This window comes from Eulemur rufifrons, chromosome 15 (genome assembly GCF_041146395.1).
Source record: "Eulemur rufifrons isolate Redbay chromosome 15, OSU_ERuf_1, whole genome shotgun sequence".
Lineage (NCBI taxonomy): Eukaryota > Metazoa > Chordata > Mammalia > Primates > Lemuridae > Eulemur > Eulemur rufifrons.
In genome coordinates, this window is record NC_090997.1 from 1,183,792 (window position 1) to 1,201,030 (window position 17,239).

General features: G+C 49.7%; 1 protein-coding gene across 2 annotated transcripts; it reads right to left on the reverse strand.

Annotated features, from left to right (window-relative positions):
• Positions 1-6,294: 6,294 nt before the first annotated feature.
• LOC138395320 (patr class I histocompatibility antigen, A-126 alpha chain-like) lies at positions 6,295-9,102 on the reverse strand. 2 transcript variants are annotated; one of them, XM_069488053.1, is made up of 8 exons: positions 9,013-9,102; positions 8,616-8,885; positions 8,110-8,385; positions 7,711-7,986; positions 7,477-7,593; positions 7,045-7,095; positions 6,859-6,906; positions 6,295-6,700 (listed from the first exon to the last, which is right to left on the reverse strand). In XM_069488053.1, exons 1-8 carry the CDS (start codon positions 9,086-9,088, stop codon positions 6,696-6,698), a joined length of 1,119 nt encoding a protein of 372 aa, XP_069344154.1. In that variant the 5' UTR covers positions 9,089-9,102; the 3' UTR covers positions 6,295-6,695. The 2 variants fall into 2 exon arrangements, with proteins under 2 accessions (XP_069344154.1, XP_069344153.1); XM_069488052.1 differs by lacking the exons at positions 6,295-6,700; positions 6,859-6,906; positions 7,045-7,095 and having other exon boundaries at positions 7,325-7,593.
• Positions 9,103-17,239: the final 8,137 nt, after the last annotated feature.

The window sequence follows — 17,239 nt, forward strand, 5'->3', positions numbered from 1 at the left end:
TTTACTGGTAATATCGTCAAGGGACTCATACAGATTTTAGGAATTAAATAGGAATAGCATAACCCCTGGAACCCTCCTTCCTCAAGAAGGGTGGAAAGAATGAACCAGACTCTGAAAAATCACCTTACTAAATTGGTCCTAGAAACCAGGTTACCTTGGACTAAATTTTGCCTACCGCCCTCCTAAGGATCTGAATGGCCCCTCACAAAGACATAGGCTTATGCCCCCCCTCCATGAAATGCTATACGGGTTACCCTGTCTGATTCAACTACTGACATTCCCACCTTCAAAACCAAAGACCAATTTCTTGAAAACTATATACGTGGTTTGTCTTCCACTCTGCTTTCTCTCAGGGAGAGGGGACTCCTGGCACAAATGCCACCTCTTGAGTTTCCGGTGCATCCACATGGACCTGGAGATGACGTGCTGGTCAAAGGCTGCAGGGAAGAGAAGCTCCAAGCAGCCTGGGAAGGCCCCTTCTTGGTGCTTCTGGCTACAGACACAGCAGCCCCCACAGCCGAGAGGGCTGGACCCATACACGGGTGGAAAAGGCAGTCTGTCCCACAGAGGGAAGATGGGAGGCCACACCTGGGTCCAATCCCACCAAAGTCACCTTCCGGAAGGCGTAGTCAGCATTGTCTTCACTTCCCTTTTCCAGGTATCAGCAGGTCTCTTACAATCAGTGTCCCCACTCCTGAAGACACAACCTTAGAGCCTTCGGATGGGAGCAGGTACATCAGGTACAGACCCACTGGACAATTCTCTTTAAACATAATGCCTCCTGCCTCAGCTGTCATGTCCCCCACTCCTTCTATAAACCCGACAGCAGCACTGTACCTATGTCTTTCCCCAGTGACCCATCTAAGGTGACCATTATAGAGGTCAAGGATTTAACGCAGACAGTTGCAGTAGAAACTGGGTATAAAGATGGAAAACACCTGGTTAGAAGGGATCAAATATTCTGTCCCCACCCTAAATAAGAGCGATTGTTACGCCTGTGTGACGGGGAGACTGGAGGCCCAGACACTTCCCTTTCCACGTGGATGGTCTGTGGATCCTACGGGAATGCCCTGGATGGCAGCCTCTTCCAGGAGACCACGGCGTGGGGAAATGAATCGTGCAAAACCCTATCGTTGCTCTTCCCTGACATGAGCTGTCTCACGGTTCAGCTCCCAAGGACCGTGAGGCCACCAGCCTCTGACTTCAACTTCACCTCGTGTCTCTCTAGACAGGATGAGGGGGTGGCGTCTCTTGGAAACACGACAGGGTGCAATGAAAGCCTGGCTGTCAAGAAGCTACAGGATCAGTCTGCCCTCTCCGTACCCCGAGCAGGCTTCTGGTGGGACTGTACAGACAGACTGAGGTCCTACAGGAAAGCGGGTGTCGCACCTGAGCTTTGGTGCGACTGGCCGTCCCTTTCACCCTGGCATCCATCCGCTCCCAGTTGAGGAAAGGGGATATCGGACAAAAAGAGAAATAGATGCTCCCAGAGGATCTTTTGATCCCTGTATTTTTATTGATGCTATTGGAGTCCCCAAGGGGGACCAAAGGAATTCAAAACTAGAAATAAAACAGGTGCTGGGTTTGAGTCTATATTCTTCTGGTGGTCCACTGTAAAGAAAAATGTAGACGGGATCAACTACATGTACTATAATCAGCAAAGATTTGTAAATAATACCAGAGATGCCATCAAACATATAGCTGAACAACTAGGACCTAGCAGTAAAATGACCTGGGAAAATGGCTTTAGATATGATGTCAGCAGAAGAAGGTGGCGTGTGTGTCATGATTGGAGGCCAGAGCTGCACTTACATCCCCAACAGCACAGCTCCGGATGTCACGGTCACCAAAGCTCTGCAAGGACTTACTGCCTCGGCTATTGAGCTGGCTGAAAACTCAGGGACAGATGACCCTTTCACCAGCCTCATGGAGCAGTGGTTTGGAAAATGGAAAGGGTCAATGACGTCATTGCTAACTCCCTTAATTATCGTGTTCTGTATCTTAACATTAATGGGATGTTGCATTATCCCTCGTGCTAGAAGACTGATCCAAAGATTAATAGAAACAGCCCTAACTAAACAACTCTTCCACCCCCATGTGAAAACAGGTTATTACTATTAGAAGACCAAGAACACCAAAGTTACCTCCTCCTCACTGAATTTAAAGAAAAGAGTGAAAAAGTCTAATATAAAAGAGGGGGAAATAACCTTGGCTTGATCTCTCCTGCCAAAGTGTCAGGAAGTAACCCACTTCCGCATACCTCACTGTGCCTGACGGGCACCAGCTCCAAACACCTACGACCCCAGCAGCCCCCCTCCATTCCTGTGTGTCTCAGCGACACCCTTAGCCAGTCGGGCAAGGACAAGGCTGCGGGTGGAAATCCCAGGCAAGGACTGAGACACAGCCACAGGCCTGCATCAGGGATACAAGGCGAGGACCCCCCTGTAGGGCTGGCTGCTCCCACTGCCGCTGGGCGCCCTTCCGACCCCAAGTAAAGGTTTGGCCTTGCCCAGCCAGTGTGCAGTGTCTGACGACCCTCGTAACGACACTGCGGGTCATTGCTAGCACCACGATGCCACCCCAGTGACGCAGAGTGCAGGCTGGTACAGACGACAGCTGGCGGTAATGTCACACTCGCCAGGGAATGGGTGGAAAGATGTCTACTAATCTCTTGTTCATCCAGCCCACCAAGTGCCAGATAAAGCTCTAATGTCACACCGCTGCTGCAAGGATGGGCGTTTGTCACTCTTTCTCCACCCCTCGCCTCCCAGCACCTGCACCCTCACACTGTATCAAAATCCCACACTTAAATTCTTCAGAGGGGACAGACACCCCCTCCCTCGGCAGGAGAGGATGGCTCTCCAGTCATCCCTGCGTTGAACATGCACATGAGGCTTAGGCTCCACCTGCCAGACTCTGACCAGGACGAGGTGACACAGAGGCTGGGACTGTGCAAGACATTTTGGTAAAGATGGCCAAGTGGCAGTGGTGACGTCCAGTTGCCAGGAGCAGCAGTGACAGCAGTTCTAGCCACAGGGCCCAGTGTCCAGCAGCAGGTGTCAGAGTGTGAGCAGTGGCATCTGTCCCCACCGGAAGGGCAGGAGTTCCTCCGAGGGACCTGACCTAGGGTGGACTGTGGCTTCTGTGCCTGGCTGTGTAGCCACAAGCCTGGCTTTGTGGCCTCCCCTACGATAAAATTAGCCCCCAATAGCGTCTAATACAACTTATATGTAAACTAGAAAAAGTTGCCTTCCCTTGTTTGCTCCAAGAGGAGAGTGAGAAACCAGTCTGGGGAACAGGGTCAGAGAGCAGCACTCAGAGATGTCTCTATGCAGAGCTGAGAGCCGATACCAGAACCTTCTGCCTGGCTGTAGCCCCACGGTAGAGAGAACGATGTGAATCTCCCAACATCCTGTCTCATAATTAACGACATATGTTCTCCCTTTTCTTCCTGAGGGAAAAGAGGACATTGAGATGGGTGTAAGACCCTCCCTGGGCACCCTCTGGTCACGGCCTCAGGGCTCCAGTCTGGCTGGGCACTGGGCTTGCTGGTGGCGCTTGGACAATACTCAGGCCTCTCCCAGGACCACCCACTCAGAGTGTCACGCACAAGAGCAAGGACTTGCGTGTTTACCAGGCCCTGCAGGGGGCTGGCGCACACGTGGGGACCCTGCTCTGTGCTCTTGCTGCGGACGTGTGACCTGAAGACCAGCAGCATCAGCTCCACCCTCGTCACCAACACGGGACCTCACGCTCCCCTCCCGACTCTCTGTGTCTCAGCGCCACGTCCAGGGGACTCCTGCACATGGTACAGTCTGGGGCTCCCCGGTCTCCGTGCCTTCGGGACGCGGTGTCGGAGCTGTGCAGTCTGTCTGGGCGTGTGGTCGGATCGGGTCCTCAGCACTGGAGGCCCAGGGCTCAGTCCTTGTTCCCTTTCTCTTCTGTAGCCAGTCACTCCCTTGGCGGCCTCATCCCCGCTCGAGGCTTTAAATATCAATCACGTGGTGTCACCCCCAAATCTACCCCTCCAGCCCCGACATTTCTCCTGAAGTCCAGACTTGCTGTCCAGCTGCCACCCCGGCTCTCTCCCCTGCACTCTAGTGGCGCCTCCTCCCCTGAACGCCTGCGACGCCCCCTCCTCACACAGGCCCCTGCCACAGTCCCCTGCCACAGTCCCCTGCCACAGTCCCCTCTCCACCACGGCAGCTCCATCCTTCCACTCACACAGCCCACACCGTGCGTGTCCTCCCGAACTCCTCTTCCTCACACCCAGACGCATCAGGAGACGCTGTGAAGTCCGTCTTCAAAACGGATCCAACGGATCCAGAGACCAGCACTTCCCTCCATTGTCACCGCTCAGCCGCCACCCGCAGCCTGGAGCCTGGAGCCCTGCCCTCCTGCCCTGCCCTTCTCCCTGCTCCTGCTCCTCCCGCCTCAGCTCTGTCCTCAGGACAGCAGCCAGACAGACCCTTTAAAAAGAGAAGTTGTACCAGGTCCTCTTCTGCTCAGAACTGTCCTCTAAGTCCCCATCTCGCTCAGAGCAAAGGTCAGACCCTCCCCACACCCTCAGGCCTCCCTGCTCCAGCCCCACCTCTGAGCTCATCTCAGTTGCTGTCTGTGCAGCCTCCCGGCCTCCAGCTCCCCACAGCACAGACACCTTCCTGCCCCAGCGCCTTTGCGCTGACGCTTCCCTGCCTGGAAGGACTTCCCCAGCATCCTCCAGACACTTCATCCTGTCCTGCAGATCTTTCCTCAGAGCACGGAGCGTCCCTGCTCTCCCTCCTTTGCAACAAGGGCCACGCCGACCCCCAGTGCCACAGCCACCTTCCCTGTCCCCACACCCCGCACTCTGGGTCACCTTCCCCACAGCACTTACCACCTTCTACATAAACACTTTCCTTGTCTGCTCTGCTTGTGGAACACGGTCTGTCCCTTCCCACTGGAACACACGCTGCACGAGGCCGGGAATATTTCTGTTTTCACTTTAACCATGTTCCTCACATGCAGGGACAGTCTGTCACGTATCTGGCGACAAATGACAGTTGATTGAAGGATCACTGTAGAGCACCTCCCTATTCCACACACAGGAGCTTTATCAATGTAGCCTCAGGGCAAGTGCTGCTTTGTGCAGACACAGCACAGTGTCCTGTCACACTGACACTGTCCTCTCAGGCTGACATCAATGCCACCTGTGCTTTTCTCACCTGTGCTGTTGTGACCCCCCTTCCTCCCACACCACCTTCCTGCTCACTGCAGCACACAGATGTTTCTCCCCAGGAATAACCATCATCCTCCACTATGGCTCCACCTTTCCACACGAATATAGATCTAACCTCGAGCCTACTTTGTAAATCCATGAGCCTGGATTTGAGCCAGCAACAGGATTAGTAGAACCAAGGGCAGGGATGGGGGTAGGTGGGCAGAGATAGAAACCTAACAGGAATTTATCTAAGATAAGAGATGGTGGGATCCGTCCTCTCTGCTAATTCCAGAACTGGGTTCCTTTACAAAGGTTGGGTGCAGCAACACGGACGGAACTGGAGGACGTTACGTCAAGGGAAATAAGCCAGACACGGAAAGACAGATATCGCGAGTCTCTCTCACACGTGGGAGCTAAAAAAACTGACCTCACAGAGGTGGTGAATAGGACGGCGGTTACTGGAGGCTGGGAATGGATTTAAAAATACAGTTTGGTAGAAGAAATAAGATCTAGTGTTCGGCAGAACAATAGGGTGATACAGTTAATAATTCACCATAGATTTCAAATCGACTAGAAGAGAAGATCTAGTATGTTCCCAACACAAAGAAATGATAAACATTTGAGGCGAGGGATAGTCTAATCCCCAGATTTGATCATTGTATGCTTGTACCGAAACATCACATGCACCCCATAATATAGACAATTATCACGTATCCATAAAAATTAAAAATAAATACAAAATAAAGGAATAAAAAGGTTGGGGAACAGATGGAGAACAGACTCCAGGAAGGAGCCCTAGGAGGGCAAGAGCTTGCCGGGTCTGAAAGTTCATCTTTTGATCCCACAGACTCCCGTGTGCGGAGGCTGCCCTGGGTGGTCTCAGCCTCTGTCATCACAGGTCCTGCTGCGCAAGGTTCTACTGGGACAAGGACAACAGAGCAGAGAGGATGACCCAGCCAAGGGGTGACACATGGAGCCCATGACGGACTGAGCACAGACTGGGCACAGCCCCGTCCACACTCGGCTCCTCCCAGCCTTCTCCTGTCCCCACCGGCAGCAGACTCAGCACAGCAAACACAAGGATTCTGGAAGGTTCTCAGGTCTTCTCTTTATTTCCACTCTCAAATTTTAGGAAACTTCTCCTGTAATTAACCCATCAACATGTCATTGCAAGAATTTGAGAAAAAAATTTATATTCAATTCTTATTTTCAGTCGGGAAGTAGCTCAGTGCACGGCGACGGTGAGACAGGGATGGAGATGTCCCAGCCCTTCCTCGCTGGAACAGGAAAGGTGACTGGGCACAGGACACGGATCAGCGTGGCGGAGGGGGCAGGACACGGGGGTGCGCCGGCCTCTCCAGCCCATCACATTACGGGAACAGGGACGCAGAGTCATTCAGAGGCCTTTGCAGACAGAGAAGTCAGAGGCCCCTGAAGCCACACAGGGGAGGCGGGAACACGTCCTGCATCGCTCAGTCCCACACAGGCAGCCGTCTCACGCTGCAGGAAACAATAATCAGGAGCAAATTCAGGTCGGTTATGCTAAGTGGTGACACTAGGAACAGCACACCATAGTCAAAATGCCCCAATCACAGAATCTCCACAGCCCAGCTGTGTCCCCCCTGCCCACCCGTCCCGTCAGGCCCCCAGGCTCTCACCTTTACAAGCCGTGAGAGACACATCCGAGCCCTGGGCACTGTCGCTGCCTGGGGTAGAACAAAACAGGACCCGCTCAGAGCCCACAGGAGATGCGGCTACAGGAAGATTTTGGGGTGGGGGAGCTCCCCCATGGGCTCCTGGCTACACTATCCCAAAGGTCTCAGGGGTTAGTCCCCCATACTTACAGGCAGCCTGAGCGTAGCTCCCTCCTTTTCCACCTGTGGGAAGAAAATGTCCTGTGAGAAGCCAGGAAGAGGCAGGGCCATGAGGTCCCAGAAGAACCCCTTAGTTTTAGACCCCAGAGAAGGCTCCAGAACTGTGACTGAAGATCTAGGGCAAGATTAAGAAACGTGAGGAAAGGAGGGACTGGACCAACTGCCCTCCTGGAGGTCTGTCCTCAGCAGGGACCTGTCCTTGTGACCTGTGACTTCTGGGATTCAGGTCCCATTACCACAATCATCAAGGTGATAAATTTGTTCTTCACTTTCCATGTCCTTTGCAACAGGGCAAGTGTGAGCAAACAGGGCCCCTGAATGAGGCAGGGCTCACTTCTGCCTGGGCGTGAAACCCCCAGTGGGACAAGAAAACCCCGACCCCACCCCCCACCCCTCCCCCACCTGAGCTCTTCTTCCTCCACATCACAGCGGCGGCCACAGCTCCAGCGAGCACAGCTCCAAGGAGAACCAGGCCGGCAACGATGCCCACCATGGGGACGCTGGGCTGGGAAGGCGGCTCTGGGAAAGGACGGGAAGGTGAGGGCCTGACCCCAGGCTCAGCCCTGGCCCTGCTGAAGGGCTCCAGAAGGGCCCTGCTTTCCCTGAGGAGAGACGTGACCCCCACGCCCTCCTTACCCCATCTCAGGGTGAGGGGCTCCGGCAACCCCTCGTGCTGCACAAGGCACGTGTATCTCTGCTCCTCTCCAGACGGCACCGCCACAGCCGCCCACTTCTGGAAGGTTCCATCCCCTGCAGGCCTGGTCTCCACAAGCTCCGTGTCCTGGGTCTGGTCCTCCCCATCCCGCTGCCAGGACAGTGTGATCTCCGCTGGGTAGAAGCCCAGGGCCCAGCACCTCAGGGTGGCCTCACGGTCAGAGATGGGGTGGTGGGTCACGTGTGTCTTTGGGGGGTCTGAGGGGAAGAGTCAGAAAACTCAGGCACTTTGCATCCCTCATGGGACACTCCAGCAGGGCTCATGTGACATCCTGACAATGGACAGGACAAATGGGGTGGGGGAGGGAGTGCCCCCCGTACCCGCGCGCAGCAGCGTGTCCTTCCCGTGCTCCAGGTATCTGCGGAGCCAGTCCACGCACTCCTCCTCCAGGTAGTTCCTCCAGTGCTCCGCCGCACCGGCCGCCTCCCACTTGCGCTTGGTGATCTGAGCCGCCGTGTCCGCCGCGGTCCAGGAGCGCAGGTCCTCGTTCAGGGCGATGTAGTCGGCGCCGTCGTAGGCGTCCTGCCTGTACCCGCGGAGGAGGCGACCGTCCGGCCCCACGTCGCAGCCAGACATCATCTGGATGGTGTGAGACCCTGGCCCCGCCCCCGCGGTCAGCCACGCCCACTCAGCCCCGCCCCCCCCCAACCCGCGGGGATTTTGGCCTAAACCGAAAATGAAACCGGGTCAAAGTCCCCGGGGGCGAAGGTCTCAGGGGGTCCCCGCAGCCTCGGGGTGACTCTCGGACCTGGAGACTCGGGGCGACGCGGGCTTCTCTGTGGGGGAGGGAGGGTCGTGACCCGTGACCCGAGCCGGGGTCACTCACCGGCCTCGCTCTGGTTGTAGTAGCGGAGCAAGGTCCGCAGGTCCACTCGGTCAGTCTGTGCGTGGCCCTTGGCTCTCCGTGTCTCCTCGTCCCAATACTCCGGCCCCTCCTGCGCCACCCACGGCGCCCGCGGCTCCATCCTCGGACTCGCGGCGTCGCTGTCGAACCGCACGAACTGCGTGTCGTCCACGTAGCCGACGATGATGAAGCGGGGCTCCCCGCGGCCGGGCCGGGACACGGCGGTGAAGAAATACCTCATGGAGTGGGGACCTGGGGGCGGGGAGGGGCTGAGAGCCGGCCGACCCTCCTCCCCGCGCGGCGCCCGGGTCCTGCGCCCCCGCCGGGCGGTCCCCTCGCTCCTCCCGCAGACGCCGCTTCCCCCCGACCCCGCACTCACCCGCCCAGGTCCCGGTCAGGGCCAGGGCCCCCGAGAGCAGCATCACCAGGAGGGTTCCGGGCGCGCTGACCGCCATCCTCGGGGTCTGGGGACACTGAGTCTGGGTAGGGCCATGGGGACTTTATAACCGGGAACCGCGGCGACGCTGATTGGCTTCTCTGGGAACGGGACACCCAATGGGAGTGAGAGCTGGGGCCGCGTCAGCAGTATCCAGGAAGAAGGACCTGACACGGGTTGGGACAGGGAGAAGTGAAACTCCGGGCAGATGGGGAATCCCCAGCGCTGAGCTCCCCGCCCCGGACACCGCCCTCGGGACCGAGACCCTGAGAGCCACGCCCGGGACCCTGCGACATTGCCCTGACCCCTCTCCTCCTGCACCGAGAGACGTTTGTCACACTGTCGCCCTGAGTCCCGGCCCAGGAGCTGTCAGAGGAAACCAGGGAGAGACCCCCAGGCTGGCCCAGCCCCTGCCCCTTCACTTCCCGCCCGGAATCCCTCTCCCTGAACCGGACTCCCTGCCTCCTACTCCTTTCCTCTCCCCCTGGACTCTTCTAGAAGAAAACTCACCCCAGGAAACTTGATGCCAGAGTGAGCCCGCCCTGGGACTGGGGATGTAGACACAGGGGTTGTCTGTTTAAACCTGGAGAAGTTATGTCTGAATGCACCGCAGAGAGACTCTCTTAGAGACCCGTTTCCTTTCTGCTTATTAACTAGGGTGGGCAGCACAATCTAGGTAACCTCTGAATCATCAGGAATCTTTTTTTTTTATGCTTGAGTATTTATTTTCTAAAGTTAGGATTAAATTGTTTATCTTCTGTAAGCAGAAGTTAGGTTTGGGGAATTCATGTCTGTGAAATGACAAAGATAATTTATTACAAATGGCATATCACCCTTAATAAAGCTTGTTTTATTTTTTGAGACACTAGGTGAACTTGAATAACATATTCAGTAATGGGATGACCCGGATTACTTCGGATAATTCTAAGAAATCACGGGTCAGCAGAAAGCTTTTCTACATTTAACATAATATTTTATATTAAATTTGAACTTCATCAAATAGTATCAAAAAATTATATTCAGATAAAGAATGCCTGTTATTACTGTTAGGGCACAAAGTAGTCAAAGAAACAGAATAAGCAAGTTGCTCCCATTGTAATCCAATCAGATTTTTCTTTAGAAACTAATCAAAATCTCACAAAATAGAAATATCTGCAAAAATCATGAATGCAGAATGCTGACCTAAATCTCATAATTAATTAATAGCCTCTCCTTTTTTAAAAGTACACGATAATGAAAAGTATATGGAATGATCAGGAATCTAAGGTATAAAAGAAGTGAGTTTGTCTCCTCGATATATAAATGTGTCTAAACGTGTAACACTTACACCTACAACGACCTCAAGTTTTACTCTCCCAGACGATGTGTCTTGGACTCTAAGTTGTTGTATTTTAAAATTGTCTTTGTTCCAGAGCCCTGAGTCTGTGTGTGACAGTCCAGGACATCCCCTCATAGAAAGAAGCACAATTTGTTACTGTCTGTTTCAGCCAGGAGTTGTTGGACTTTAATCACTTCAAAGCTGCACGTGCTCAGTCAGAATGCTCTTGTCCAGTGCTCACGCCTTGCCTGTTTTCATGAATTATTCACATCTAAGCTGTGTGCATATTCTGGGGGGACACTTGGTATTTTTTAATCTGATTAATATTAGGAGGCAATTCGCGTTTAGGCAGCTCCATAAATGTATTAGTTAGGAAATAGCTGCTGTTCCAGCAGCCTTGCTGGAACAGCAAGAGCGCAATCATGGAGCTACGCATGGGAGTAAGTACCGCCTGGGACGGAGGATCGGGAGCGGGTCCTCCGGAGATACCTGCCTGGGTGCCAGCATCCCCTCTGGTGAAGAAGCTGCCATCAAGCTCGAGTGTGAAAACAAAGCACCCCCAGCTGCACAGGGAGAGCAAGTTCTACATTTTTTCAAATTAAAAAAAAAAAAAGAAAAAATTACCAAATACACAGAACACCCAGCTAGGCTCTGTAGATATGTGTATTAAAATCTATAAAACACTATGTTTAAATCTGAGAATTCCACTGCTTTAGGACTGGTTCCCTCTGCTCCTGTTCCTCAGCTCCTGCTTCTCCAGCCCTTCCCTCTGTCCCTCTCATCCCACAGGCCCCTTCTCCCCTTAGTCCCACCACTTCTCACTCCTGACCTGTGGCCCGAGCACTGTCCCCTCCCCTGCTGCCCACAGTGTCCTCCCCACAGTGGTCACAGTCCTGCTAACATGAGTCAGGTCCTGTCATTTTTTCACTTAAAATGCTCCCATGGGTTGGTTTCACTCTTGCGAAGCCTCTGGAGTGTAAGGCACATGGGCACTGGGGCTTTGGGCTGTTTTGGTCAAAGCTGTATCCCCAGCATGTAAAGACAAACCTGGTACATAGTAGGCACTAAATTAATTTTTGTTGAATGAATAAATGAAATCTCATTGTCTTAAAATTTAATTTATTCACATAAAAATCATAAATAGAAAAATACTAAAAAAGTTAGGAAAGATTTTGTTTCATACAACTATTACATATGAGTTCATAAATTCACTCCAGTGGAAAAAATGCTATGTGCTTATCAGGCATGGTGTGGGTGTGTTCTCCGTTCATGGTTTCACAAAACTGTGTCCTCATCTTGAGGTTGGGGTCCTCCCCAAAGCTGATATGGAACCTGTGGGCAGAATTCAGTTTCTGGCAGTTGTAGGACTGAGGACCTTGATGCCTTGCCGGCTGTCAGGGTGGAGGGCGGGGAGGGCTGCTCCCAATTCCTGGTGCCCCCAGCAGTCTCTGCCACCCGGCCTCTCCAATTCCAAAGCCCACATGGGAAGAAATCCCCCACACTGGGTCCCTCTCACACTGTGACTCTCATGCTCAGGAAGAACCCAGTCATTTAAGAGCTCACCTGGATTAGGACGGTCTGATCCAGGATAATCCCTTGTCTTAAAGTCAACTGATTTGGGACCTTAAGTGTTCCTGCAAATCCCTTTGCAGCAGCACCTGCATTAGTGGTGATTGAGTAGCTGAGGGAAGGTGAATAAGCAGGGGGTGGTTATTGGGGACATCACAGAATCAGCCTAGCATGGCCTGGATCTTCCTTTTGTGTTCAGTTGGGTCATTGTTGGAAACAGAAGTTCAAGTAAATAGATGGTTATGAGTGGTAATAAAATACACCCTGTTTAGCCATGGAAATTCTTCTCACCTCCTAAAACCAAATGACATTTTTAATATCTTATAATTAATGTAGAGCAAATGAAAATTAAAGTGCAATAATTCATTCTGTCTTTGCAAATTCTATTAGTTATCTGCTGCTGTGTATGCAATTACCTAGAACTTAGCAGCTCAAAACAACAAGCATTTGTCATTTCCCACAGTTTCTGATGGTCAGGAATCCAGGAGAGGTTTCCCTGAGCGCTCCTGGCTCGGGGCCTCTCACAGGGCTGCAGTCCCGCTGTCAGCCAGGGCAGTGTCACTGAGGGCTGGACTGGGGCTGGGGGCTCCATGAAACGCGGCTCACTCACGTGGCTGCCGGAAGGGGCCTCAGCTGCTTGTTGCTGGTCCCAGAGGCCTCAGTTCCTGCACATGGACCTTTGCACAGGGCTACGTACGACACAGCAGCTGGCCTCCCCAGAGCTCGTGACCCCAGAGAGGGAGGACCAAGGTGGAAGCCACAGTGAGTTTTGTCCTACACCAGAGTCACAAAGTATTACATCAGCGTTGCTCTGTCAGTGAGAAGTGAACCATTAAGTCCAGGCCACACTCACAGGGAGGGAATTGAGCTGCACCTCTGGGAGGGAGGGGTATCAGTGACTTTGCATGCATGTCAGAAGCAACATTAAAGTGATTGTTTCAGGATTTTGTAAATCAAATGCTTCTTTCATCTGATTATTTTTCTTTAATACTTTAAACTTCTCTTTTCCAAGGAGTGATTAAAAGTTTGAGACATCACAGAGCATTGGGTGCTGCATAAGAAGTTTGAGACAGGGCCGGGCGCGGTGGCTCACGCCTGTAATCCTAGCACTCTGGGAGGCCGAGGTGGGCGGATCGTTTGAGCTCAGGAGTTCGAGACCAGCCTGAGCAAGAGCGAGACCCCACCTCTACTAAAAATAGAAAGAAATTATATGGACAGCTAAAAATATATATAGAAAAAATTAGCCGGGCATGGTGGCACATGCCTGTAGTCCCAGCTACTCGGGAGGCTGAGACAGGAGGATTGCTTGAGCTCAGGAGTTTGAGGTTGCTGTGAGCTAGGCTGACACCACGGCACTCACTCTAGCCTGGGCAACAGAGTGAGACTCTGTCTCAAAAAAAAAAAAAAAAAAGAAGTTTGAGACAGAGAAGGGAGATACAACAATCTCTCTAAGATTTTCATGCAAATGCCTTTAATAATAATGTTCTTGTCAATAAGTTACTACAAAGTTGAGAAGATATAGTAGCTGGATCCAAGAGTTCCAAGACTTCAGTGCCATAACAGTAATGCCTTTAAAATAATAACTATCTTTGTTTTTTTCCAAAGAAGATTCAGAGCTGGGTACAGTGGCTCACACTTACAATTCCAGGGACTCAGGAGGCTGTAGCAGGAGGCTCACCTGAGCCTGGAGTTTCACACTAACCTGGGCAACACAGCCCAGATAGAGTCCCTGTTTCTAAAAAGAAAAGGAAAAGAAAGAGCAAGAGAAGACAGAGAGAGAGAGAGAGAGAGAGAGAGAGAGAGAGAGAGGAAGCAAGGAAGGAAAACAGGAAGGAAGGAAGAAAATTTCCAAAATTAGTTTCTTAAGAATTCTCAAGATGCTGATTTTTTACTCAAACATCATCTTCAAAAATATTTGCCTAATAGAATTCCTTTTCAGTTAGAAAACTGTGAGTCTCAAACCTCGGTCCACACACTTAGCTTAACATAGTGACAATTTTGGTTTGATGCGGGAGGAAGAAATGGTTAACTCCAATCTAGGCACTAGGTTTTTTGAAAACTAGCTGTTCAGTAAGTATCCTATAATACATTTAATATATTTCATGGTGTTTTTAATGGGATGTGGCTGAAGTGATTCAGACACCACACGATTCTCAAAAGCACCGTGACCCTGTGCTTCTAAAGTTTTTTCCAAAGCAGCTCTTTTGTGTTTTCCATTCATATTTTCTATTCTATCCCTGGTTATTCTTTTTTTTTTTAATAACTCCTAAGGAAAATACTGTTTGTTCTTTTATAATGTCTTCCTATTTAATTTATCTTGATCAGTAGTATGCTTTTCCAATTCTGTAACAGTATAATTCAGTTTTAAGTGTGCTAAAATGCAAGTAAGACATCAAATCCTTTGCGAGATGGAAGTGCCTCGCTCATCAGATTGAACACTGGGTACCAGGGAATCCACAGAGGTGCCAGTGAGCCAAGGACCAAATGACCTATTTCTAGCCAGGGCTATTTTCATGGTGTCCTGGTCCTCTCTGTCACATGACGCATTACAATCAGCTGTGCCTTTGTTCCAACATGAGTAGTTCTGGCAAAGGATCCTTGCAATGAATTTTGCTATTTTCTTTTCTCTTTCATTTAAAAAATTATTCAAAAGTGCATCCCAAGCTTCAGTTTGAAAAATTCCAGTTTTAGGAGTTATGATCAAGTAACTACTTGGGCACCCGCCACTGGCAAAGAAACAGAACCTATGAAGCCGCCACGGGCTGCTGCCCAATCCTGACCCCAGAAGGGTCATCCGAGTCTTCATTTCTCTAAATATTTTTACAATAATTGTCCTTATCCTCAAAACAAATATTAGTTAGTTTTGCCTGGTTTTTTTTTTAAATTTCAGAATACTATGGGGGTACAAACGTTTTGGTTACATGCATTACTTTTGTACAGTTTTACACAATGTTGTAAGTGTGTCTATCTCCCAGATCACGTGCATTCTACTCGTTAGGTGCAAATTTAGCCATCCCCTCCTCCCTCTCCCACCGCCTTGATTTCCGTTGAATTTTATCACCATATATATACATGACTGTTGATCATTACTTCCAATTTAAAGGAAAGCAGATGTGGTGTTTGTCCATTCTTGCAGTACTTCACTTAGGAGGATGGTCTCCAGTTCCATCCAGTTTGTTACAAAAGGTATTACTTCACAATTTATTTTTATGGCTGAGTATTTCTCCACAGTATACATATACCACAGTTTATTAATCCACTCATGTATTGATGGGCACTTAGGTTGTTTTCACATCTTTGCAATTGTGAATCATGCTGCTTAAATATCCTGGTGTCTTTTTTATAGAATGTCTTTCTTTCCTTTGGGAAGATGCCCAGTAGTGGGACTGCTGTGTCAAATTATAGGTTGACTTAGTTCTTAGAGGTATCTCAAAACTACTTTCCACAGAGGTTGTCCTAGTTTGCAGTCCCACCAACAGTGTGTAAGTGTTCTTTTCTCTCCACATCCATGCCAGCATCTATTGTTTTGAGACTTTTGGATAAAAGCCATTGTCACTGGAGATAGGTGATATCTCATTGTGGTTTCGATTTGCATTTCCCTGATGATTAGAGACATTGAGCATTTTTTCATGTATTTATTGGCCATTATTCTATCTTCTTTTGAACAACTTCTGTTCATGTCTTTTGCCAACTTTCTAATGGGGTTGTTTGATGTGTTCTTGCTGATTTGCTTGAGTTCTGTGTAGATTCTGGTTATCAGCCCTTTATCGGATGTATAGCATGCAAATATCTCCTCCCATTCTGTAGGTTGTCTATTCACTGTATATTGTTTCCTTGTCTGCGCAGAAGCTTTGTAATTTAGTCAGGTCTCGTTTATTTATTTTTGTTGTTGCTGTGATTGTCTTGGGGTCTTCTTCATAAATCCTTTGCCTAGGCCAATATCTATAACAGTTTTTCCAACCTCTTCTAGCAATCTTACAGTTTCATGCCTTAGGTTTAAATCTGTTATCCATCATGAATTAATTTTTGTGAGTTGTGAGAGGTGGGCATCCTGTTTCAGTCTTCCACATGTGGCTATCCAATTTCCCAGCACCATTTATTGAATAAGGGTTCTTTTCCACGGTATTTGTTTTTGTCTGCTTTGCCAAAGATCAGATGGCTATATGAGGATGGTTTTATGTCTGAGTTCTCTCTTTTGATGCACTGCTGTGTCTCTACTCTTGTGCCAGTACCATGCTGTTTGGGTTACTATAGCCTTGTAGCATAGCTTGAAATCTAGTAAAGTGATGCCTCCCAATTTATTCATTTTGCTTAAGGTTGTATTGGCTATTTGGGGTCTTTTCTGGTTCCAAGAGACTCCTGGAATTGATAAATAAATTCAGCACAGTCTCAGGCTACAAAATCAATGCACACAAATCAGTAGCATTCCTGTACACTGGCGACAGTCAAGCTGAGAATCAAATCAAAGACTCAGTACCTTTCACAATTGCAATACAGAAAATAAAATACCTAGGAATATGTTTAACCAAAGAGGAGAAAGACCTCTACAGGTAGAACTATGAAACACTGAGGAAGGAAATCACAGAGGATGTAAACAAATGGAAAAACATACAATGCTCATGGATCACACAAAACATTGCTAAAATGTCTTTAGTACCCAAAGTAACTTACAGATTCAATGCAATCCCCATTAAAATACCAACATCATTTTTTGCAGATCTAGAAAAAATAGCTTTGCTTGTTTTTAAACTTCCTGTACACGGAACTCATACTTCATGTATCCTTCTGTGACACACACTACATGTAATAGAGTTATCCCTGATGTGGGAGGCTGCCATTCATTTTTTACTGCTGAAGTTTTACATTTTGTAATTATACCACGATTTCGCTAATTTCCTGTTGTTGATTCCAGTTCTTGCCAGAAACATTGGTGTGCGTGTCTCCTGCACACGTACAGGGCACACAGGCAAGGAAGTCCCCAGAGTATATGACCAGGAAGAGGATGGTGGGATTATATGGTGGAAGTACTTTAACCGTACTGGATAAGGCCAATTTTATTTCCGAAGTGCTTGTACCAATTTAACTTTTACCAGGAAGAGTTAAGTGTCAGAGTTTAGGTTGCCCATGTGTTCTCAGAACACTCAGGCAAAAGTGAGGAATGAAGAATTTAAAGACAGTGTCTTGGCTTCAGAATTACCAGACATTTTTTCCTCAGACTCTATTAATAATTTCCTTTTCTTACTTTTATCCCACATATGATAGCATTATACTTTTATCCCATAG